General features: G+C 43.2%; 1 protein-coding gene across 1 annotated transcript in view; it reads right to left on the reverse strand.

The window, feature by feature from the left end:
• The window catches only part of LOC144769425 (START domain-containing protein 10-like), a 323,191-nt gene that overhangs the window by 51,877 nt on the left and 246,536 nt on the right, over window positions 1-24,778 (reverse strand). Inside the window, exon 4 of the mRNA XM_078653520.1 lies at window positions 5,336-5,453. Coding sequence (XP_078509646.1) covers window positions 5,336-5,453 — 118 coding nt within the window. The remainder of the gene's footprint in view (window positions 1-5,335; window positions 5,454-24,778) is intronic.

Below are 24,778 nucleotides of genomic sequence, written 5' to 3' on the forward strand. Positions count from 1 at the left end.
CAGCTCCAGTCTGTACTATAAGAGTTCGTGGTAAACAGCAAACTATTTATTGCAAGGTCCCACATGACATCAACAAATACAACATGCAGATAAGCTGCAGCAGTGATAATGTCAAATCTCATCTACAGTGTTGTATCAACACAAGGTATTTAGCATTTGAGTGCATTAGATCCACTCAGTGGCGGCTCCTCTGCTATGGAGGAGGAGCATCGCCTCACTGCTTTTAAGCAGGGCCAAGTAGAAACATAAAATGATAATTTTTAGAGTTGTTAACATTTTATGCTTCGTGTCTTGCTGCTTTGTGGGCGGGCAGAGCAGGGGAGGAGTGGTGTGCCCAATCCTAAGGGCGCAATGACTGGCCACCCAGAACAGTCATGCACACTTTCCCCGTTCTCCATGCATAAAGAACATGCCCACCCCCTCCAGTCCCCGGCAATGTCATGGCTCTCAGACCAATCACAACGCTGCATTGCAGAGGTGTGATTGGCTTAGGGGAGGGAATCTGGCTGCCTGCTTCCTGTTCCTGGAGTTGGACGCAGGCGAGCAGGAGCAGAGACGAGGGACCCGACCTCAAGGTAAGTTTTATTTTTTTTATTACATAACCCCCCCATGCCCCTGCCCAACTCGGATCCCCCCCGCGAGCCATGCCGGCCACCACGGGATCCACGCTGTCCTGTACACAGACCTAAAACAGACAGCCTTAACGTCAGACAAGTTCAGAGCTTCTTCCTCTGGCTTGCTTGCTGAAAGACATGAAATGAGCACTTTCTAAATCATTATTGCATGATTGGGGCTACACATTTTTAATTTACGAGCCCATGCATTGCAACTAGTCAACTTTATGATTCAAAATGAAGTGTGGCCCTCTCCTTTTGGCTGGATCCTATACAGTCTTGGCTGACCTATTTCAGCCATTGTCGATTGGCCGCGTTTATTAGAACTTTAGATTACATGGAGTATCACAGATTTTTTGGTGTACCAATATATTACTGTTAAGAAGTAGATGACAGCGAACAATTACCATTAAAATAAAAAAAGCATGGCTGATAAAGACAATAGGACGGATTCAGACTTCGGGGGACTTAGGTATTGGGATAGGGGAGGACATTGTCCCTGCCACCCTGAGGGACCTCCATCCGCAAAATCGGGAGTCATCCACTAGCTTCACACACAATTCTTAACATTGACAGAAGCCACTGGGATAGTTGTTCCTGTCAATGTTGTAGTAGCTTGACGGATAACTCCAACAAATATGACGGATGTCAACATTTTACACAGTTTTTTTATTTTCCAAAAACTGTTTGTTTTTGAAAAATGAAAATCTGATGACCGCACACCATGGGGGTTTTCTCCCATGGTAAGGGGGGTGGGGGGTCATTATAGTTTTTTTTATTGTCCTTCACCGCTAGGTTTTACGCGGTGGTGACAGACAGCAAAAACCAAAAGCCATCTGACTGCCCCCTCAAAATTTGCCCGTACATCATCGGCCTGTCGGATGTATGACATTACAACGCATGCTTTTACCACGCATGCTGTTACAACGCAAGTATTACAACGCAAACCTTTATAACGCATTACACTTGGGGGTGCTGGATAGTGAATAGTTTAATTTACTATTCCAACTCCAGTCCCCGTGGACACTAGGGAAGGTGTTGGATAGTAAATTAAAACTATTCCCTATCCTAGAGCGCCCCCCAGTGTAATGCGTTGTAAAGGTTTTCGTTGTAATACTTGCGTTATAACAGCACTGCGTGGTAAATGTTTCGTTGTAAAGGATGTTTCCCCGGCCTGTCATAGGAGTATGCCAGTGATTGAGCTGATGTGGGCTCTGCTGTCCAGATACTTAAGGTTCTTCCACCTCTAAATTGGGTGGGCAGGTAATGAGTTTGGTGGAGAGGAGACTTTGCCGCAGTTGTGATGGAGTACCTTCTCTGCCAGACCCTAAATCAGCTCCAAGGTCTGATAAATTAATTGAATAGATTATTTCAGAGTACACCAGCTTTCCTTTTTACCGGGACTCATTCAATTTGAATTACAAGTCTGTTGCAGGTCCGTTATGCATCCTTGGAGGAACAGTTGTCAGCTCCATATAAACTAAGCTGGCTCACATTTTGTGTCTGCAGAGAGCAGCGTAAAGTACATACCGAAATAAAGCTAAATGAACATCCACCCTCACTAGCACAACAATGCATCGTGACTATAGTCCTAATGTACCTGTGTAGAAATCAATCTACGTAAGCAAGTAATGGCCAGCTGATCACCTGGGTCAATGAAAAACATCATAACCCATCTACACACAAAGCACACCACAAAATCCTAATCTACATCAAAATCATCTTACTTTCACATTAACCAACATAAAGTAATAGTGCAAGAGCATTTTAGTAAACAGATCTCTGTTAAGTCCACATAAACATCCATGCACGAATGACTAATTGAAGTCCAGAACCGCGCATTAAGATGGCCTCCTCAAGAAAGCAATATAGTGCTATACAAATTGTTGAATGAAGAATATAAGTGCAGGTAACACGTCATAACCCATTACATCACCTACAGAAGTTTGCTACATGGGTTCTGGCTTAACGCAGTATCGAATAAACTGCCAGCTCCAAAACAACAATTACTGAATGGAAATGACCCATGGTTATCAGAGTGAAAATACAGAATTATAGACTGGTAACAGTAAACTACGTGGATGCTTTTCCCCGAGGGGTTCTGAGTGACGTCAAATAGACAATGAGAGCGAAGCTTGAGTTGTCTATGATGTCACTAACAACCCAGAGATGAAAAATATCCCCCTAATTTACTGTTTACCATCTATACTTTTGTGTCATGTATTGCCCCAAAAATGATCTGCCCTTGCTTTCAACTGCTATTCAGTGGTAGAGGAGTAATGAGGGAGCCATACATTACATGGCCTCTGCTATGTATCCTGTCCCAAAGGTTAACAAAAAACCCTACCTGCCATCCTTAACCAACCCCCAACAACCTTCCCTGTCTTCCTTCCCCATCCTGAAGCTGTGCTTTCTCCTTTCAGTCAAAGCAGACAAGCAGCGCTGCGCTGGCAGGCTCTCAGAGAACCGTGTCAGTCTTTCTCGAGAGGCTGCTGTGTAGCTTCCACTAATCAGTAGGAGCTGGTCATTTGTGGACAACATAAATTTAGGATGGTGCCGGACTGATTCCATGCACCCCTGCAGGGTATGTCATCCCTAGGTCCAGCTAGCTCACAGTACCACCGTCATCCCCCCTAACCTAGACAGGGAGCGAACAGTTCTGTCAACTACTGAACCTGACAACCCCCGTTACCTCAGAAAGCATGGTGACAGATCTAGGAACATTACTCAGACACTTGTGCTCTCTTTCGCTCAGAGAAATATGCATAGAACACACGAAGGGACGTTTTTCAATATTTATTGATCCAAAGTGATCCTTGTATAAAAAATATGTGCTGCAATTATCAAAAGACAGAAGCAGACACAAGTTATAATGAGCGTCAAGACAGTGAATAAAACGAAAAGTTCCCCCATCTTGCTGCGGCAACTTATATATACATTCAAATACAGTATTATAATAGTGTAGTATGCTACGATGCAAACCTTAACCTAAGTGTCTAAGGTGTATATATATGATCTTCCAAGAAATCCCCTTCAGGTTTTATCTAACCCCTTTACCTGTTGAGTAAGAGTGTAGGACCCCGTCTTGGTCACAAACTGGACACCCCTCATGGAGATGTCAGTGAGCTGCTGGGCGAAAGCTTCAGCATGCAGGGACCCCTCAAAGTCAGCAGAAGTGTCTCTGATTATACTTAAGAAACAAAAGGTTATATATAGAAAAAGGCATCCTTCCCTTCGGCCAAGATTGTGATCAGGCTGCTTTTGGTTGTATTCCACAGATAGCTGTGTCGCAATATGGACATAATAACAAACACATTTGTATAACGCACTTGAGGGCCTTGTTCACAATGCCAAGGCAGTGTGATAGGGTTATCATGAAGTTCTCCATGTCAGCAAGGTCAGTGCTTCCGAGAAACCATCTAAAGTGTCACAAATGCAAATGTGTCTAAAAAGTCGATGTGACAAAGAGAAGGTAACTTTAGGAAAGAACCGAGTGCTCGTAAAAATAGCAATATTTCCTACCAGGCTGAATATGAGCACATGACAAGGCGTTTATGAAATCACAACAGCGGGCAACCAGTTTACTTATCAATTCTTGCTATTTCATAACAGTGGATTATGAGATTCGGAAACTGAAATAATTGATAGAGGCTCTCTGTGAGAGGCATACATAACTATTGTGTAAACTCACTAATCCATTCAAAGCCACTTTACGGTGTTTCTTTTTAGGCCACAAAACCTCAACATCATTAACTTAGGAGGTAGGGCTACCATACTGATGGTGCTGGATTCAAGTAGTCAATAAGGTAGACATGTTTTTCCAATTATCGCTCGAGGATGAATTAATTTTGTTTTCAAGTGGGATAGTGATGCCAGGGGCGTTCAAATACGAAGGTGATATTTATCAGAGCCCTAAAAGTAGGATGAAATCTCCTGGGTAGCCACACTTAACTGGAGAAGCAATTACTTCACTAAATCATAAAGGTCCACTTCCATCCAAGTGTGTTTTGGGTTGTGCAGTCTGGATAGGCCGGCATACCTCATAAACTCTCAAACTGCAAGCTAATCCTGCTAATTTTCAAAATCCGTTTCAGTACTGGAAATTAGTCCTTGGCCTCAGTATTTTCTAAAGTCAAGAGTATTTGCAAAAAAATTCAAAGGGCTTTTTAAAAAAAAATCAGTTTATAAATCCCTGTACCCATAGGTTCACCTCCCTATTTAGGTGTCGATTTACACATTTTCAGAATTCACACAAGTTTCTCTAAAGTAGTCCTGGAAACATGTGACAGCGGCAACTTTCGAAGGGCACTCCAAGAAAAGTTTTGTGAATTCCTAATTACATTCAGAATATGTTAGTTCTGCAGGCATAACTGTACATAGTGTACAACTGTGCCTTCAAAATTGCCTTTACATTAGAGCAACTGCATTTGTTTTCTGCAGAGGGAAGCTATTTTTCACTTTGGAGAAACTCCTTCCCCTAAAGGATTTAGTCCTGAGCTTTCCCCATCTGTAGGGAGGTTTGCATGCATATTTACACATCGAACCGGGCAGTATTATGCAAGAGTTAATAATTTTATGAGCACAAGTTCATAATTTTGAAGTTTTTCAAAAGTGAATTTGCATTGGTGCATCCAGCCATTTGCACCTACATAGGTGTATGTGACTTTGAAAACTCGGCCTACAGGGTCGCGAGATTAAGTGCTACGAAAGGGTCCACTTACCTTTAGGGTCAACTTGAGTCAGATAGTAAAGGATGCACCCATTAGCTCCATTGGTCTGGATCAAGTAGCCGGTTTGCAGTGATACCGCCCGTACACAGTCCTTCCTGGGAGGGTACTTCTGCAAGTAAAAAGTGTTCCATTAATATTTCAGTTTATTTACTTGCATCTTATTCAGTGTCTTTCTCTTCTTGTGTTTCTCCCTTATCTAGTGCATAGCTTCTTTACCATCCTATGGATTGCTTGGCGTCTATCATTTCACTGCTCACTATCAAGGAACTATGCTTTTATTTTAGTACCTCATGGGAGTGCATTTATTTTCTTGCTCTCTCCCTTGCATGCTCTCTCTTTCTCCAGATTGAAAACTCCTTCCCATAGTTTGACTGCTGTTTCCCTCACCCTTCTCAATCTGGCTTTTGTTTTGTTTTTTATTTTATTTTTTTCTCTGTGAACCAAACCTTTTTGACATGACACGTTGCTTCATCTACATCCAAACCTTGCAGTCGACTTCATTCACTACTGTTCCTCTGCTGTTACCCATTCCAGTCTTTGCATTTTTTAAAGGAAAATGCTTAATGTTTTATTTTTTTGAGGGTCAGGCATTTGCTACTGGGCTGCTCTTTTCACCCTGGTGCACTTTCAGCATATATGTAGTTTTAATGTAGTGCTCCAAGAGTGACACACCCATCTCGGAATAGTAAATTTAAACTTCACATCATGAAACTTACACATGAACACAAAGAAGTAGCTAGCAAATGAAAATAGCCCCCCCATCTTTGATCCATACTTTGAATGACATTGGGTGTTCAAAGCAAGTTTAGCCCCGCCCATTCTACATGAGGTCCCTTATTAACGCCTTCTATTCATCTTTAAGCCTTTCATGTATACATCCATCTATCCATCTTATCATACTTTCATCCATCCTTTCAACAAGCCATCCATCCACCCTTTCGTTATTAGTTTTCCATCAATCCCATCAGCCCATCCTTCCGCTCACACTTCCAAGCATTCATACATCCTTTTACCCATCCATTCATCCATCAATTCTTCATCCATGCACCAATTAACCCTCCTTCTATCTATCCAGCAATGCATCCTTCCACACCTCCATCCAGACGTTCATTCATCCATTCACTCATTCATCCCGACTTTAATCATTCCAGCCACTTTCTTTCTCTCACTCATGCAAATATTGTTTTATACTTGTATCCATCCGTCCATTCGCCCTTGCATTTAGCCTTTCATCCTTTTTACCCTTCCTTCTCGTCACAGTCACTTCTTTATTTTCATATGCCCTTTATTTCTCTCTTCCTTTCTGCCCTCTTTCTCTTTTCATTTCTTACTTGCAATTAACTTTCCTTGCCTGGCCTGTTATTGGTGTCCCATATTTTTGTATTTTAAGATCTTTTTACTGCAGAGGTGCAGATAGGAAAAGCTCATAATAACTGTGAGTGTCAACACCACCTCATCTTAAGCTCCAAACAAAGTAACCCCGCAGCGGATGTATGACGTTACAACGCAGGCTATTACAACGCGGTTTTTACATCGCAATCCATTACAACGCATAGCGCTTTGGGGTGCTGGATAGTGAATAGTTTAATTTACTATTCTAACTCCAGCCCCCGTGGACACTAGGGAAGGTGTTGGATAGTAAATTAAACGTATTCCCTATCCTAGAGCGCCCCCCAGCGCAATGCGTTGTAATGGTTTGCGTTGTAATGGTAGTGCGTTGTAAAAGTTTCGTTGTAAAGGTTGTTCACCCCCCGCAGCTAGCCCAAACAAAGTACAGGCTACTACACAGACTATACTGGACACCAGCCAAACTTGCAGCAGTAGGTGCCAGTGAAACAAACTCATGCTGGAACTGCCACAAGGCAAAGGGTGACCTGTCCCACATCCTATACGAGTGCTCCAAAGTCATGGTGTTCTGGCGCAAAGTACACGACTTCATTGACACGCTCATAGGAAGTAACACAAAACGTGGACTACCTGGTCTTGCCACGGCCTTTATGACCACAGAGCTCCAATCCAAAGAAGACCGCGACCTAGTTGACCTCCTGCTAACAGCGGCGGCCAAAACAATCCTAGCTAATTGGAAAAACACAGGCAAAGCCACTTTCAAGCGATGGTTCAACTGGGTAACCTTCCTGAGGGGGGCAGACAATATCACCGCAAATCACCACTCAGTGAACCACACCGCCAAAGGGAGAATGTGGGCTGCCCTGGACGCTCACCTGGAGCGATAAATTCCCCCCCCCCCTCTCTTTTTCCCTTTTTCTCTCTTTTCCTCTTCTCTTCTTCTCTCTCCACCGCAGCCAAGAATTTGTTATACTGCATTGTATTATACTTGTAAAATTTATTTTCAATAAAGTACTTTGAATAAAAAAAAAAAAAGAGGGGAATTGGCGACACCCCTGCATGAACACGTCATCGTGCTGTGGTGTCTTATATCTTTTTTGCAGATGCTGTCCCACATCAGCACAAAAGCCTTCTTTTCTCTTTGCGCCAGAGCAGACCATCATTGGCAAAGTAAAAAAATCAGGCAACAACATTGAAAGACGAGACCTCTTTGCAATGCTTGTTGGATATGTTTTTCACTGTTTTAGCTATTTTATTCAAGACTCAAAATGAAAGCTAGACCGATTAGCTTGTTTTTATTCAGCATCTTCTCTGACAATTCCTTACTGCGCTGCGTGGATAGGTTAAACATGAACAAACAAGATATCTCCATTCATTTGCAAAGGTCAAATTCGCATAAAATGTTGCACACATTGTTTCCAGACCATTAAACTGTATCCATCTTACTCTGAGTGTTCTCTTGTGTGAAGTATGACTCATGGGGCAGAAATGTCCATCGTCCATCACCTCTTCCTCAAGGAGAAAGATTGCATCCTTTTTGTGGACCAGCATACTAATTTTCCTGCTTCTCATTACTGATTCTGTTTTCTAATTTTACCCCTTCCTTACCATGCACGTCAACTCTGACTGCAGAACTGCATAATAAGCAATATTTTAAAGCAGATGAATATTACATGACCTCAAACCTGTGTTCTTCCCTCTCCTTTTGCTTCTCTGTCTCTTTCCTCACCTGCCACTGACAAGGATTTAATAATTAAGAAGCATGCTCTCAGAAGATGTACCCTTTGTCTCATCGCCTTTGCCCACTTCCTGCTGGCCAGGACCTGCCTTTTGATGATGTGTCAGTATCAGTTACTGGAGTGACATGTCTCCAGGAGCGCGAGGGCTTAGCCCCGTGACAATACTAGACAATTACTCGGCACTCTTAGAGCTGCGTTCCTCCAGGCACTGAACTTGGTACCAAAAACCCAATTACACTCTGGACATGGCATGGCCGGGCCAATGATACATGGACAATTACAAGATTTTGGGTGGTCAGGTCTGTGAGAGGTATGTAAACAGACCCTTTGTCACATGTATCTAATAAAGTGCTGTGCATCTGCACTTCAAAGGTTAGCAAGGCAAATGTCAGGGCCACAGATTCACACAAACAGATGACACAGAGGTCAGCATCAGCAATATGACTATTTACTGCCCTGCTTGCTTGCTCTGCTGTCTGCGAAGGGCAGTTGAGTTGCCGCTGTCAGATAACCGGGCTGCAAACAGAACGCCATGTTTGGCTTTTGGTGACACCACAGACAAATGGTAGAGCCAGAACGGAAGAGGCAGGTAAGAAACTCTTCAAAGAAGTGTGCATGAAGTATAGGTGTGTGATGTTGTGCCTGCCACTACACAATCAGTGTAATCATGAATACAAGAACCTCAGTTGAGCCCAGGTCCTCTGAGTTGATGACCGAGACTGACCACGGCAAACACCTGCTCAGATTAACCACTGAAGCTGCACCATGGCTTAATGTTTCCCAAGTTGTCTCAGTGGGGACCCATCCACAAAATGTCGGACAATGTCTGGGCCCGACACTTTACTACCTCACTTATTGTAATTTGTTAAAGCATATTACCAGATGTCATTTGTCTAGGAACAGTATACTATTTTATCTGTTGTAAGGAAGAACCCCCTTCCTTTCTTTCTTTTGCCCTCCCCACAACTCTGTCTTTCTCCCTTTGGTCTGTGAACCCCACAGAACTTCAATCCTATTCAATCTACTGTCAGCATTTCAGACGTCATCCATCTGATTTTTTCCAGCACATATCAGACATCAACAATCAGCAGCTTGTGCATTTATTCCACGGTATTCCATTACTTAGTAGGCCACCATATAGCCGAGCTCTGCTCAACTGCACTGTTCTCTGGGAGTAGACTAGCTTTGACTTGTATATGTTTTTTATATAGCAATTCTTCCTATTGGCAGTGCCCTTAGTTGTTTTACGGCAACCTCCATTTAGTCGGCTGGATTGCCAACTCCTGGGTGTTTTTCCTTACAATTTTCATAAATTCATAAGTTCATATGGTCACAAAAAGCACCCCAAATACTTAAACCAATCTTACATTTCTTAACCCCCTTTACAGAATATAAACTCAGTTCTAAATTGAATAAATTATACATTTTTGCCCCTCAGCGTTCAAATAGAGGAGGTTCAGATTGAAGCCACTCAGCAGCAGTACACAGCTGAGCAACCATCAGGGCAATAAAAATCAGATATAGATGTTTATACTGAGGGGTACCCTTATCAAGTTCAGGCCCAATCCTCAAAAGCATAATGGCAGGGGTGATACATACTGGAGTCCCAATGATCGTAGACAAACAATTCTCAATTCCCATAATATATCTTGATAGTTTACTACACCTAAAAAAAATCTGTAGACTATCCGCGGTATCCACCCCCACACCGAAAACTTTTGCCATCATACCCCCGGCCCACTTGAGCATAAGTGCAGGCGTATAATACAAATTAAAAACAGTTTTGAAAATTTGCACTTTCAAATTGGCGGAAAGTCGAGCTTCCCTGGATCTTGTAATGGCATTCTCTATACATATATTGTCTACCCCCCAATATCATAGACCATTTGGAATTATGTTTTTCTAAATCATCTCTTCTATAAGATAATAATATCTTATATAGCACCCCAATCGTCTCCTGTCGCCTAACGGCCTCAAGAACTAAATTGGGTGCTACTAAAACTTTTTTTCGACTTATGAAATCCCGAATTTGAAGACATTTTAAAAATTGAGATTTAGACAAATTATAGTCTCCCTAAAACTTCATAAGACATAAGGGGTCCACCAGTAACAAAAAAAGTCCCCTAATTGAAGAATACCTTTAATCCTCCAACCAAAGTGCTACCCTATCCCAAAAACTAGGGGGAAGAATTTTCCCAGCGTTCGTGGAGGTATCTTGAGGTAGTCTCTCTAATAAACATACTTTGTGTATTCTCTTCCATACTTTAAAAGCGGATTCCGATACTTTAAACCTATTCCGCTTGAAATAGTTGCCATCAATTTCTTTGAAAAAACATTGTCTTGCCTCAGACCACAAAAGAATCTGAAAAATCGAAGGGGCGGATATCAGAGTGCTTTACAATGATCAAGGCTGACTATACATAATGAATAGCATGATACTTTATAATTGCAGTAATATGGGGGAAAGAACAAGCATGGGATAAATATACGAATATACACGAAAAAGTCGTAAGGTACAGAAGCATGGGATCACAGGCCAAAAACACAGAAATGCGTGTATCAAGATGGAGAGAGAGGACCAGAAAGCTAGTCCTTATCCCCCGGATTATATGTAAGTAAATCAAAAGTGGACTAGCTAAATAATCAAAAGGAAATAAATTGTTTTAATTTATCAAGGACTCAAGTATGTTTTGTCAACGGTTTGTGGCACCTGGTAGGTGTGCTCATAAAGCCCTCACCCACCAACCTAGTTGGTGGCATGCTTCATCATCGGGCCCACCCAGTGACACCTAGCGTGTCCCGGGTGTGCTTCGACGCCTGAAGACAGCGGAGCAGGTATGTCGCTGTGTGTGCGGTGAAGACTGTTATGGATTGTGAGTTTAAAACGGCTTGGCGGGGATCCCAGTGCCCAAGGGCAAATACACTTTATTGGCTGGGTCACCGTCAGCGGTTAAAAATAAGGCTATTGGATGTTAGAGGCGAGTTACGACCTCCCACATCCTGGGGTGTGTCAACATGTTTCAGCCAGTGCCTTATGTCTATGCTGGCTTTCTTCAGGACGGGTAAAAAAGGTGTGTGCAGTTAAAACTAGTGGGTGTATATCCAGACTATGTGTATACACGCCCTAAAGTGTTTTTCTATGTGTGAGTGGGGGATTCCCATCTCAAGAAAACACGCTAGTTTGTCAAGAATGCTACTTCATGGTTTGAGAAGTGGCATGGGTTGACCAGAGTTCTTGGTCAGAGCCTGCCGTGGACCTGTACTGCCTCCTTCGCTGCACCGGTGCAGCGAAGGAGGCAGTACAGGTCCACGGCAGGCTCTGTAGTAGCATTCTTGACAAACTAGCGTGTTTTCTTGAGATGGGAATCCCCCACTCACACATAGAAAAACACTTTAGGGCGTGTATACACATAGTCTGGATATACACCCACTAGTTTTAACTGCACACACCTTTTTTACCCGTCCTGAAGAAAGCCAGCATAGACATAAGGCACTGGCTGAAACATGTTGACACACCCCAGGATGTGGGAGGTCGTAACTCGCCTCTAACATCCAATAGCCTTATTTTTAACCGCTGACGGTGACCCAGCCAATAAAGTGTATTTGCCCTTGGGCACTGGGATCCCCGCCAAGCCGTTTTAAACTCACAATCCATAACAGTCTTCACCGCACACACAGCGACATACCTGCTCCGCTGTCTTCAGGCGTCGAAGCACACCCGGGACACGCTAGGTGTCACTGGGTGGGCCCGATGATGAAGCATGCCACCAACTAGGTTGGTGGGTGAGGGCTTTATGAGCACACCTACCAGGTGCCACAAACCGTTGACAAAACATACTTGAGTCCTTGATAAATTAAAACAATTTATTTCCTTTTGATTATTTAGCTAGTCCACTTTTGATTTACTTACAAAAACACAGAAAGTCATCAAAGAAAATAACAGGCGCGTCTCCATTGAAAAAGGTTCAGGGCAGGGTAGAGAGGTCAAGTAAATTTTGCCACGAGAATTGCTTTTACTTCCTTTTTGAAAGATACGGTAGAATAATGCAGCCTGGTTTCAGGGAGAAAAGTATTCAAAATCCTAGGCGCCATCTCAGAGAAGGAACGTTTTTATGTTTTGTTTTTGTTGAATCTTTGAGGTTTCACTAGTAGGTTATCTGCACCCATAGAGGACCTTTAGCCACCAGAGATTGTCAATTTCTGTGCGAGGTAAATGGGTGCCTTGTGGTGTAAGGCCTTATGTGTCATGCAAGCTATTTTTAGATGAATTCTTGCTTCAAACGGGAGCCAGTTCAAGGATTTTAGGTCAGGTGAGATGTGGGAACTTCTTTTTGAGCCTGTGATGAGTCTTGCTGCAGCGTTTATTGAGGCTCTAAGGGGGGCTGTAGTCGCTTTTGGAAGGCCGCATAAAAAGACACTACCATAATCCACACGAGGGATACTATCGTTTGTTCAGCCTGTTTGAAGTCGTTGACTGGCAAGAATGGCTTCAGCTTCCTAAGAGTGTTTATCTGGAAGTTTGCTCCCTTTGTAGCTTTGCTAATGTGTTTCTGCATAGTGAGACTGCTGTCCAGAGTTATTCCCAAGGATTTTGCTGAGTCTACAATAGTTGGTTGAACATTGAGTGCAGTGAGAGGTTGGATTAAGTCTTGCATCACAGGGATTTTAGTGGGGGGGGGCTATAAGGAGGAATTTGGTCTTTAGAGCGTTCAGTTTGAGATGATTTGCCAACCATGTTTGGTTGTTCATGAGTGTGGAGTTAAGCTGTTTAATGTCTTCTAAGGTATTAATCTTTAGATAAAGTTGTGTATCATCAGCGTACATAAGATATTGCACGTTAGCCGCTTGTAAAATGTCGGTGAGTGGCTCCATGAACAGGTTAAACAGTGTCGGCGATAGTGTGGACCCTTGCAGGACGCCCGGCCTTTCTGGTACTGGGTTGGAAAGAGTGTTGTTGATCTTGAATTGTTGTGTTCGGTTATGTAGAAAGGAGGTAAACCAGTTTAGCTCTTATCCTGATAGACCCATCCTGTCTGAGAAGATCAAGCAGACTCTCGTGTCTGACTGTATCAAAAGCTGAAGATAGGTCCAGCAGGATGAGTAGGCATGATCCGTTTTGGTCCAGGATTTGAAGCGCATCATCAATAATGTTAGTCATTGCTGATTCCGTGCTATGCCCTGTTCTGAAGCCTGATTGGTAGTTGTTAAGGCGGTCAAAGTGAACGATATGTTGAGTTAGTTGGTGCACACATTTTTCAAGCAGTTTGGCCAGGGTAGAGATATTGGATATAGGGCGGTAGTTGTTAAGATCCGTGGGGTCAGCTGTTGGTTTCTTTAGGATGGGTGAGACCTGTCCGACTTTGAGGGTTTTTAATAATATTGCTTCTGCCTATTAGAGTAAGATGTAATCGTGCCCACCTATCTAGTGATTTCTTAATGCTATGTAACATCGCAGTCCAGTTAGCATCAACCACTTCAAGCATTGATGACCTTAATTTAATACCCAAGTATGTCACTTCTCTTAGAACTCTGACATCATCCAATACAAGATTATCAGTGCATAACATTTGAGTTTTAGTGACATTCTATTTATAGCCTGATACCTGACCGAAAAGTGTTGCTAACCGCTCAATCTCTTGAAGTGATGAATATGGATCGACCGAAGTCACCGGAATCTCATCAGCGTTGGCAAACACTGAGTATAGAATATTTTGTACCACTAAGGGCTTGATGAAGGAGCTATTGCCTAACTGCTCAATAAACGGATTGATATATAAGGCAAAAAGCAATGGTGAGCAGGGGCACCCTTGCCTGGTACCCCTTGTAATAGTAACTGAGTCCGATAATAGGCCCATTGACACAATCTTAGCGGCTGGTGAAGTGTACAATACCTGTAGGACAGTTATGAACCTTTTCCCAAAACCCATTCGACGCAGCAATTCCCACAGGTACTCCCACTCTACATGGTCGAATTCCTTCTCATCCAATAAAATTAACCCAAGGTCCTGTTTCTCAGTCTGTGCAACATCAAAGAGCGTCACCATCTTATTCACATGAGTAACTGTCCCTCACGATGGTATAAACCCATGTTGTTTTTGAGAGACTAAAGAACTAATAATCTTAGAAAGACGGGAGGCCAAGATCTTCAAATATATTTTACTGTCATAATTTAATAATGAAATCGGGCGATATGATCCTACCAATTCCGAGTCTTTGCCCTTTTTTGCTAAAAACCACTATGGTAGCTTCTGCCCAAGATTTAGGGGCATGTCCCTCCTGTGCTACCCTGTATGTACTCAGCATATCATCTTTTATTAGGTTAAACAAAAGCTTATAAATCTCCGCCGGGAGCTTATCAGGTCCCGCGGCCTTCCCTAAGGCTAGACTGTTAACTGCCATTTATAACTCTTCCATCGTAATTGGACACTCCAGTTGTTATGCCTCAGCAGGATCTAAATATCATATAACCCCCTCCAAGCACTGATTAATATCCATACCCTTCTCTACCTGTTGCGTGTACAATTCAGTATAAAACTGATGAAAAATTGATAAGATCCCTGTGGGGTCCTGGCAAACTATTCCCGCTTTATCCTTCAGCGCCTTAATACATCGAGCAGATTTTTTCCTGTGCAGCCATAATGCCAAACACCTGCCAACTGCTTCCCCAAACTTGTGATTTTGTTTTTTAAAAGCCAAATATTTTCTGGCCTTCTCCATATTCCACACTCCCCGAATTTTAGCCCAGGATCTAGTGACAGCCTCTTCTAGCTCCAGAATATTATCGCCCTGCAGTGTTATACACCAAGTTAATTTGCCCTCAGCTTCTCTCAGAGCAGAATATAGTGCCTGCATTTCTAATTTAATCTCTCTTTGCTGATGAAAACCAAAGCTTATTACCTCCCCTCTGAAGCACGCTTTAAACGTATCCCAGACAATTGCACTATCAGCAGAATGTCTATTGTTTTCCCAAAATTCATAAATCCACTGGACATGTGATCTCTAAAATCATCATTTAAACAGAGGTTCTCGTCAAATGAGAATACTTTAGGAGGCAAGTGACAACCAGCAGCAGCAATTTCTAACACAATTGGGGCGTGATCCGAAGAAATCCTAGGAGAGATTTGAACCGAGGCCCCTAGCAGAAAAGCGGCAGATGTTAAAAAAGAATCCAGCCGCACCTGCTTTTTGTTAGGAAAAGAGTAAAAAGTATACCCTGGTTCCGACGGGTATAATTTATCCCAAGCATCAACGATACCATGATCGTTTACAAGAATATATAAGGCGTATCCGTAAATGGGATGTATATTTACTATCCCCAAACATACATTCGGCAATAGCCCATCTACCGAGCTTGTCAGCCAGACATCGTCCCGTAACTTGAACATTGTGTTTTGCTAAAATCTCCACACCCCGGATCATTGAGGATTGCTGCAAGGCCACCACAAGCGAAAACCCAAGTCTTTCTAAAATGGACCATTGACTCCATGGTATATGCGTCTCTTGGAGACAAACCAAATCTGGCTGAATACTTCGCAGTTCTGCAGCTACCCTGGACCTTTTGTTCCAATTGTTAAGGCCAGAGACATTTAATGAACACATCTTTATCCCCTTAAATATCATGGTGGCAGCCAGCAAAAATAACTTCTAATATATGACACAAAAAACATAATGACAAACAGACATTCCCATATGATCTTAGCAATAAAAAATTTGTTATTCTCTTTATTAGTTACTGTGGCTTTTTTTTACCCCTTTCACCCCACCGAAGTGACCCACCCCTTCCCCCCACGTGCCCCAGAAACACTCACCCCCCACTCCCTCTCTGTAACAAGGCTTTAGGGCCCATGGCCCTGTAGATGCAGGCTCCCGTAATCCCCCTGCCATTACTTGCGGACCTCACCCCCCGAGTAGACGAGAATACAACCCTGTATCCTATAAACTAGATAGAAGGGAGAAAGAAAAGAGAAAAAAATCATCTGAAGAGGATCAGCAGCAGCTTTATACTTTTAAGTAAAAAGACAGCCTCCCTAAATCGAGTTCAGAAACTCCTCAGCAGGCCCCTCACTGGTAAAAAAGCGAGTATAGTCATGGGAAATCACTTTTAACTTTGCCGGATTCAGTAAATATGCTTGGGCCCCTTTAGCCTGGAATTGGGCAATCAACTGCCGCAATTGCCATCGGAGCTCCACCGTAAATCGGCAAAAGTTCGGCCACACAAAAACTCAAAATCCACCCCTGCTCTTTATTTGTCAGGTCGTGCTGAGTGAAACACTTCCTCTCGTGCCCAAAAACGTTTTGTTTTTTTTGTCCTCATTTTCGCCCTTTATGACCAAGTAACAGTGCATGGAGAGGGACGCACTGTCGCAGATAACCTGGTAGGGGGACTGAAAGATACGGAATAGGTCACCCCTCAGTACAGTCTCCATGCTCCAAAAGCACCACACTAGGACAGCCAGGAGGGTAGTTTGCTGCAGTCAAATTCCCATTCTTATACCGATGGAGCCCTGTTGGGTATACGAAGCGTGGAAAAGTACCAAGCAGCTTAATCATTGGACCTTGGGGAGAAAAAAAAACTCGTGGTCAAGTACTCAATTATAACCAATTTAATAAAAACCAGAAGTTTCTCTTGACCGGGTTACCAGATCTTAATAAATCCACTTTAGAGGTTTGTAACACCGAAGTGCGCCAGTCCAACAGGGTAGGGGGTAACGGATCTTTCCATTTTCTACAGATTTCTCGCCTGGCAACCAAGATACTATAAAAAAGTAGATTTTTAGCCATAACCTGAAACTCTGGTGCAACCCCAAAAATTATAAGAGCAGGACATATCGAGACCTGAGAGCCCAAAGCGGTCGTGAGTGTTAAACATACCGCATTCCAAAAAGACACTAACAATGGGCACTCGAGGAACATATGCCGGTCTGAGGCAGCCAACAAACCACATTTAGGGCATGCCACTGATGAATTATTTGAGAATTTTGCAAGTCTCTGTAGCGAATAGTAGGCCCTATGTAGGGTGAAAAGATGGTTTCACTATGTTCCACAGGATCTGAAAAGACTCAAACCACAGGTTCTCCACATTGTGATTGGTAATATGCGATGCCCATAGCAGCTCTGGGAGATAAAACTCACCCTCGCCCTCTTCCAATAGTAGATTATACCAGAGTGAAACCTCCTTCCTGGTTGATGGTTTATCCAGTAAGAGGGACACTATTTTACTATCTCCCCCTATCGAAAATCTACCCTTAGCAGAAATCTGTGAGTGCGCCCAGCTTTCAGTTTGGAGGTATTTAAATCTAGAAAGTCCGGCACCTATTTTAGAGAGTAAAGCCTCCCACGGAAGCAGGGACCCCTCCACAAAGAGGTCTCCCCAAACCTCCATACCTGCCTCTCTCAGTGGTATTGCGAGACTATCTAGAAGCCAACTCGGGGTCCCAGGTGAATTCCACAATGGTGACCTGCTTGTGAAGTAATCGATTTTTATAGAACGCCTAAGTTTCACCCATGTTTTAGCTATATCCAGCAACACCTTCAATTTTACTTTTTTTTAAAATTTGGGGTCACCAAATTTAAACAAAAACGGGTGCTCAGCTATTTTTTCCCCTTTAAGCAATGCTGCAAACATACACCCGCATCCAGAGTTTGTGGGTGATTTTAGTAACATCCTGGCATGGGAGAATTGAAAAGCCCACACATATAGCTGTAGATCAGGAGCCGCCAAACCACCCTTTTCTCTGCGGTGGCCTAAGTTTTTTCCAGGCTATTCTAGGAGTGTTGTCATTCCAAATGAAGGAACTTATATCACTTTGAAGCTTGGCTATCATAGCGGGTTCAAAGAAAAGAGGGATGGTGTTAAACAAAAAAGAAACTTTTGGGAGTATGGACATTTTTATCAAATTTGCTCTACCCAATAAAGACAAATGAAGCGAAGACCAAGATCTCATCCGTCTACGACATTCCTTGGCTACAAGCGAAAAATTAGATGGAACTATTTCGTTTAGGTCCTTATATATATTAATGCCCAGATACCGTAGGATAGAACTCAACTGAGCCCCTGCCACCGGCTCAGGATCATTCCAGACCATAATATCCGTCTAAGTGGGATTAATTTCATATCCAGACACATTGCCAAAATCATGACCAAGAGCAATTACTGCTGGGAAAGCCGACTGAAGTTCAGAGGAAAAGACGAGGACATCATCCACGTACAGGGCTACCTTCTTCTCCCACCCTCCAAAAATAAAGGGCTTGATGTTACAATCATCCCGTAAACGTTGAGCAAAAGGCTCAATATATAGGTCGAAAAGGAGGGGAGAAAGAGGGCAACCCTGACGAGTACCACGCGTGATGTTAAATGGGTTTGATAGTTCCCCGTTTACAAGTAAAGAGGCAGATGAATTCTGATACAGAAGCCTCATGGCACGCCTAAATTTCTCACCGATATTGAATTTCCCCATGACCCCTGATAGGTATGTCCAATTGACCCTATCGAAGGCCTTGGTGGCATCCAATGTGAGAACAGCCAGGGGAAGTGACTCCACAGATGCCATATCAATGGCACCTATAAGGTCATAAGTCAACTCATAAAGCTGGCAACCCCTTACAAACCCCTTCTGGTCTACGTGCAAGATACTTGTGGCAACTGCCCCCAACCTGTTTGCTAAAACTAACGTAAAGATCTTATAATCCGAGTTTAAGATGGAAATTGGTCTATAAGACCCACAACAGGTTGACGGTTATCCTGGTTTCAATATCAACGTTATCGAGGCACTATTCCAAGAGATAGGAGGGGGCATTCCCTCTTGGAGAATCTGATTAAAAAGCTGAGTCAGAAAAGGAAGAATGGTTGAGTCCAAGATCTTATACATTTCGGACGGCAAACCATCTGGACCAATTGCCCTACCCTTTTTACTGCTAGAAATTGCCAGTCTGACTTCTTCCTAGGTGATAGGTTGTTCCAAGGCAGCACATTGTTCCAATGACAATGCAGGAAGAGAAACTCCCGCTAACCAACCGGTCTTCAACTTGTTTAATTTCAATATTTTTATCCTCGCGGTATATTTCAGAAAAAAATTCCCGAAAGGCCCCTCTAATATCTTCATCGGCCGAGTATGTTATACCACCGGAAATGATGGAATCGATATTGTTTCTATCCTGATCGACCTTTGTCTTCCAGGCTAACAGCTTTCCAGCCCCCTCACCATACTCAAAATGAGCTAATTTGCTTGCTTCCCACCACTCTAGAACCCGAGCATTCAAAACTGAGCCCAGTTCCCCTTTTAGAGTAACTAGTTTTTTTTGCCGCTCCTGTATCAAGATATCAGGGACATCCGGGTGCGTGGCTATTTCTACTTGCACTCTGGCCAGCTCCAATTCCAAGGAAGCCACCTCTTAAGAAGGCATTGAATGAGTCCCATACACTCCCAGGAGAAGCTGCACCAGTATTATTGTCCATAAAATCCTGAACCTCCACATTAAGAGCATTAGTAACATCCAATGAGGAGAGCAATGAACGATCAAATGACCAGTTTCTCAAACGTGTCTTAGGAAACCCCTCCAGTTCTAAATGTATGGCCGTATGATCAGATAGATGAAACGGAAGGTGGGAAACAGATTTCACCAGATTAACTAATTTTTGACTGATACAATAAAATCAATTCTTGACTGATGATGGTACCTGTAGTTACGAAATGTAACACCTCTTTGTTGCCCATATTTTGCTCTCCAAATATCAATAAACCCTAGCTGTTTCATACTCTCGAGCAGAAAAGACCTAGTATTAGATAAGATCTTAGATCTGTTAGAAGGGGACTTATCCAAAAGCGGATCCAGAACTATATTAAAGTCTCCTGCAAGAATAACCGGCTCGGGAAATAGTTATAGGTGGGAAAAAGGTTCTTCAAGGCTAACGGGTCATCCTGGTTTGGACCATAGTATCCTATTATAGTGATTGGAGACCCAGCTATGATCACTGATGCAATCGCCCACCTACCGCCAGGATCGACCAACTTAGACACCAATCTTGCCTTTATTGATTTTTTGAAAATTATTGCCACACTTCTAATGTGTGTAGATTGCGATGTCATTATGCATAGATCAATCCACCTGTTCTTTTTAACCACCGAGAGCATCTCAGATTCGGCAAGGTGGGTCTCCTGGAGTACTATAATCTGCGCATCTGTGTCTCGAAGATATTGCATTATATTATTCTTTCTAGGACTAGTGCGCAAGCCATTAATATTCCAGGAGAGGATCACTAACTTACTCATTGCGATAGAGACCACCCACCATGACCCTTACCATCGCCCTCTGCCCAATAACACCTGTAACCCAAGTGCAAAAGTTGTAGAGGCAAAACCACCCGTATACATACAGCCAATAAGGAAAAGTAGCCACATGTCCCTCGAGCAACAGCGACAAACTCAAAGCCAAACGTTGTAAATGAGGACATTTTTTGATTTTTTCCCTTGCAACCCCAACCCTCCCCCTGTGCCCTAATCATCCCTCCCCCCCTCCCCCTGGGAAACCCTTGACCTTCTTCCTGGGCTCCCGCCCCATCCATAACCAGTAAGAAAAAAAAGAAAAAAATAAACCAACTCAAGACATTAAGCCTACACACCCTTGCCCCTATACCACCTAAACTACAGTACTAGAAAGCAGTACTTATATCTAATACATCCTTTTTTTTGAAATAACTAAATTTCATTATTTTTTTATTCAAACTTATTAGGGGTTTCTTCTGCCAAAAAACTATTAAGTGAAATTAAGTTAGCTCTTAAAGGGAAACTGGTGGGCGCGTTCAATCTCTCTGTCCTAATCCCACTTAGTCAGCTCAGGGAATGCCTTTTTAAACAATTCTACAATGAATCGGCTCGAGTCCAGTCCTTCCTTCCCCTCCGGGATTTGAAGTACTCTCGGATTATTCCTGCGTGCCCGATTTTCAATATCTGCCATCTTCCATTGGGTATCATTCACAGTCAATTGAATAGAGGCAGTCAGAGTTTTTTGTTGGGCCAGTTCGTCTTCCAAGTTGGAAATTTGTGCTTCTACCTCATTAAATGTTTAGATGAAATCCGCATGAGATTTAGTCATTCGTCGAAATGAGTTTTGCAATTTCCGACAGAGATTTTGAACTCTCTGGCTCTCTTCCTGTGTTTTAGCTCAATGAGACATGATCGATTCATACATGAATGTAAGAGGGAGATGTATTCTCCAGGATTTTGTATATGATCGGCCAATTGCGGTGCCTTTACCATATCCCCTTTGCTAACATTTAGTTCTACATTTTTCCAAACGGTATGGGGGCTACCTTCTGTGTAGTCCCCTGATTCATCCAAAAACAAAATACTGTGGTCACTACCGTCAGCAACACTCATCTGTACAGAATACTTCAGTGCCAAGTCCTCACAGGAAGATGTCGATTGATCTGACAGAGAGTAAAAGTCTTCCGACTCCGCGTCAGGTACTGGTATTTGATCCTCACCTTGTATATTTGCTAGCAAATTAGGGTGTTGAATGCCCCCTGACGCCCTGAGTCTTTGCGACCATGACTACCATGACACTCCATGTCTCCACTGTAATCCTCCAAGGTAATATCATTAACTGACAGGGGCCCCATTGATGTGATACTGGGCTGAGCACCTCTGCGTCCCAGGGCTCAGTAGGAAAAGACGCAGAGGCTGTGCTCCATTTTCCTCCACCGTCCCTTTGACACTCTCTTCTAGGTGTGAGGCAAAGTCTTTTCAAATAATTATTGGATTATAGTGATGGATTGCCTACAATAGTTGCTGTTAAGTCAATTACTAAGCAGAAAGAATAGTCACATTTGAATAAAAGAGTATATTATAACGTAGGCACCGCTCTGGCATAAAATGTTGGATCTCAATGGATGATTTTTGATTTAATAAGTTGCATTTATCAAGAAAGATAGCACAAACATAAAACAAACGGAAATGAAGTGTTAGACATAAGTCAGTACAGAGGGGGATATCCAGATGGGCTAGGAAGGGTGGATGCTAAGAGGAGAGGGGCTAAGTCCATGTGTAGTCACCACTGTAGTCACCACTGTAGTCCAGAGCAGGGAGGAGGCGCAATGAGCAGGCATATGTAAGATGTATCCATGAGTAGAAATGATCATACAACCCTTCTCTGAGTAATACTCATTGAGGGTTAGAGCAACTCGTTCTGGACACTTGCCCGCATTGCTGCAACATTACAGATTTCTCATGCAAATCAGGGATGTGTTCTTTAAAAATATTTTTATGGTCCATTAAGTTTACTTCTGCCCAAAGGTATAGATAGCCAAACAGCAGAAAGTTTACATCCATGTGACTGATAGGCAGGGCCACTGGAATTATGCAATTGTGCGGTGATGTTCGCATAATTGTATATTTGTTGCATAATCCAACATATGCCGCATAATCTGCAGAGTTTAACAAAAAAATTGTTTGTTGCTCAAACGGTTCAACAGTTAGTAAAAACGCAGCGACACATGTTGCCAGGCAGTGGAAGGTCCTTTGCAAAGGTTGACTGATCAACTTTCTGTAGATTGGGTATGTATTTGGGTGTTTAACTAGTACTAATGAGGTGCAACTAATGCCCAAACAGTGTTAACAAGTTTAAAAATGACAAAATTAAGTTATACAGTCACAAAAAGGGCCACATAATTTGCTTTTTCTTGACGCATAATTCACTCAACTATGCCGCTTTATTTGACCCTCCCTGCCTCATAATTACAGTGGCCCTGTTGATAGGGTATCCCTGCTGAGTGCCTCATATTCTACTCACAGCGTATAGTGTATTGGGTGGAGTACGGCTGGGCCAGCCTTACCCGTGTGCTCTAGACTAAGATGATGTGGCTGCGCTTGTGTGGTGAATGTGGCCTCAGGGAGTTCAGACCTCTGTGAGGAACGAAGACAGACAAAGTGAGGAAAGCACCTGGCTGCTGACGGCAGAGCCGCTTTTCGCAGCTACCTCTCACCACTGGCGGGCCCCAAAACTAGGGCTGTGCCTCACACACACTTAAGGGTCTCCCAACCTGTGCACTAGAGTCTGAGCCCGCGCTGTCGTCAAAATCAGACGGTCAGAGAGAGAAAACAGTAAAACTCGGGGAGTTATGCGATGACACAGAAATGAGTATGAAAACATAACACAAACTCAGGGTAGCTGCTCCTGAGTAGACTGGGGAAGATATTTCGGTAGCATCCTGCCAAAAAGATGTCAGCATTCCTCACCTGCACTAAGTTACTATCTGGTGACGTCAGAAACACGGGGTTAGTGTAGCAGCGATGACCAAGCAGTATGCCAGGGGTGTAATTTTAGGGTTCAGAGCGGGTATGAGTTTTTTGGGGGGAAGGGGTAATTTTAGGGTTCAGAGTGGGTATGGATTTTGGGGTGCTAGGGGGTAATTTTAGGGTTCCTGATGGGTATGGGTCTTGGGGTGCCAGGGGCGTAATTTTAGGGTTCAGGGCGGGTATGAGTTTTGGGGGGCAGGGGTAATTTTAGGGTTTAGGGTGGGTATGGGTTTTGGGGTGCTAGGGGGTAATTTTAAGGACTAGGGCGGGTATGATTTTTGGGTTGCCACAAAAGAAAGAGATGGCTGTGGCACAACAACCCTATGGTGTATGAGATCCTATGCGGCCTGATTCCTGCCCCCCATGGCTCCTCCTGCGCCCCAGTGTTTCTTGTGCCCCACATGGCACACATCATTTCGGAGGATGGTGATGACGTTAAAATGTTGCCCCCCCCTGGAACAATGTCTGCGGACGCCCATGCGGTCAGCCTACACGTCCGCTAATGCGGACGCCATCTTGCCTCTAAAAAAAATTTCCACCCTGCTTTATGTTTCATCTTCAGCAATGTTCCCTGAAAAAAGTGGGGGTGAGAGGCCTTCTCTCCCCTCTTTGATCCTGATGTTCCCAGCTACAGGGGGAACAGATAATGACTGAGGCCCAGTCTCCAGTCCCCCTCACCACACTCCAGCGTGTGTCAAAAGGAGTCACGCCAAGAATTGCCTTACTTCTCCTTTCTTTGTGGACTTAGTAGTGCATTATTTTGAGGGTAGGTTTCTGTTATTGTAGTATAATTTTACCAGTAAAAGATCATACTTGTGAAGAGGTTTCACTGTAGAATTGGTCATATGTTCGAAACGCCTTATGGTTTACAAACATTTCTCTTGGAGAGCTCTGTAAACATTGTGTTCACGGTGGTTTCTCAACTTGAATGCAATTTACTGTTTTGTGTTTTTATTGTTATTCGAGTCGTTAGTTTCGTGTTGTTAGTTTACCACTCACAAGAAGCGAGGTACTTTAACTTGTGATAAGTGGTTTTGAAATCAATTCATGCTTTC

The sequence above is a fragment of the Lissotriton helveticus genome, chromosome 7 (genome assembly GCF_964261635.1).
Source record: "Lissotriton helveticus chromosome 7, aLisHel1.1, whole genome shotgun sequence".
Lineage (NCBI taxonomy): Eukaryota > Metazoa > Chordata > Amphibia > Caudata > Salamandridae > Lissotriton > Lissotriton helveticus.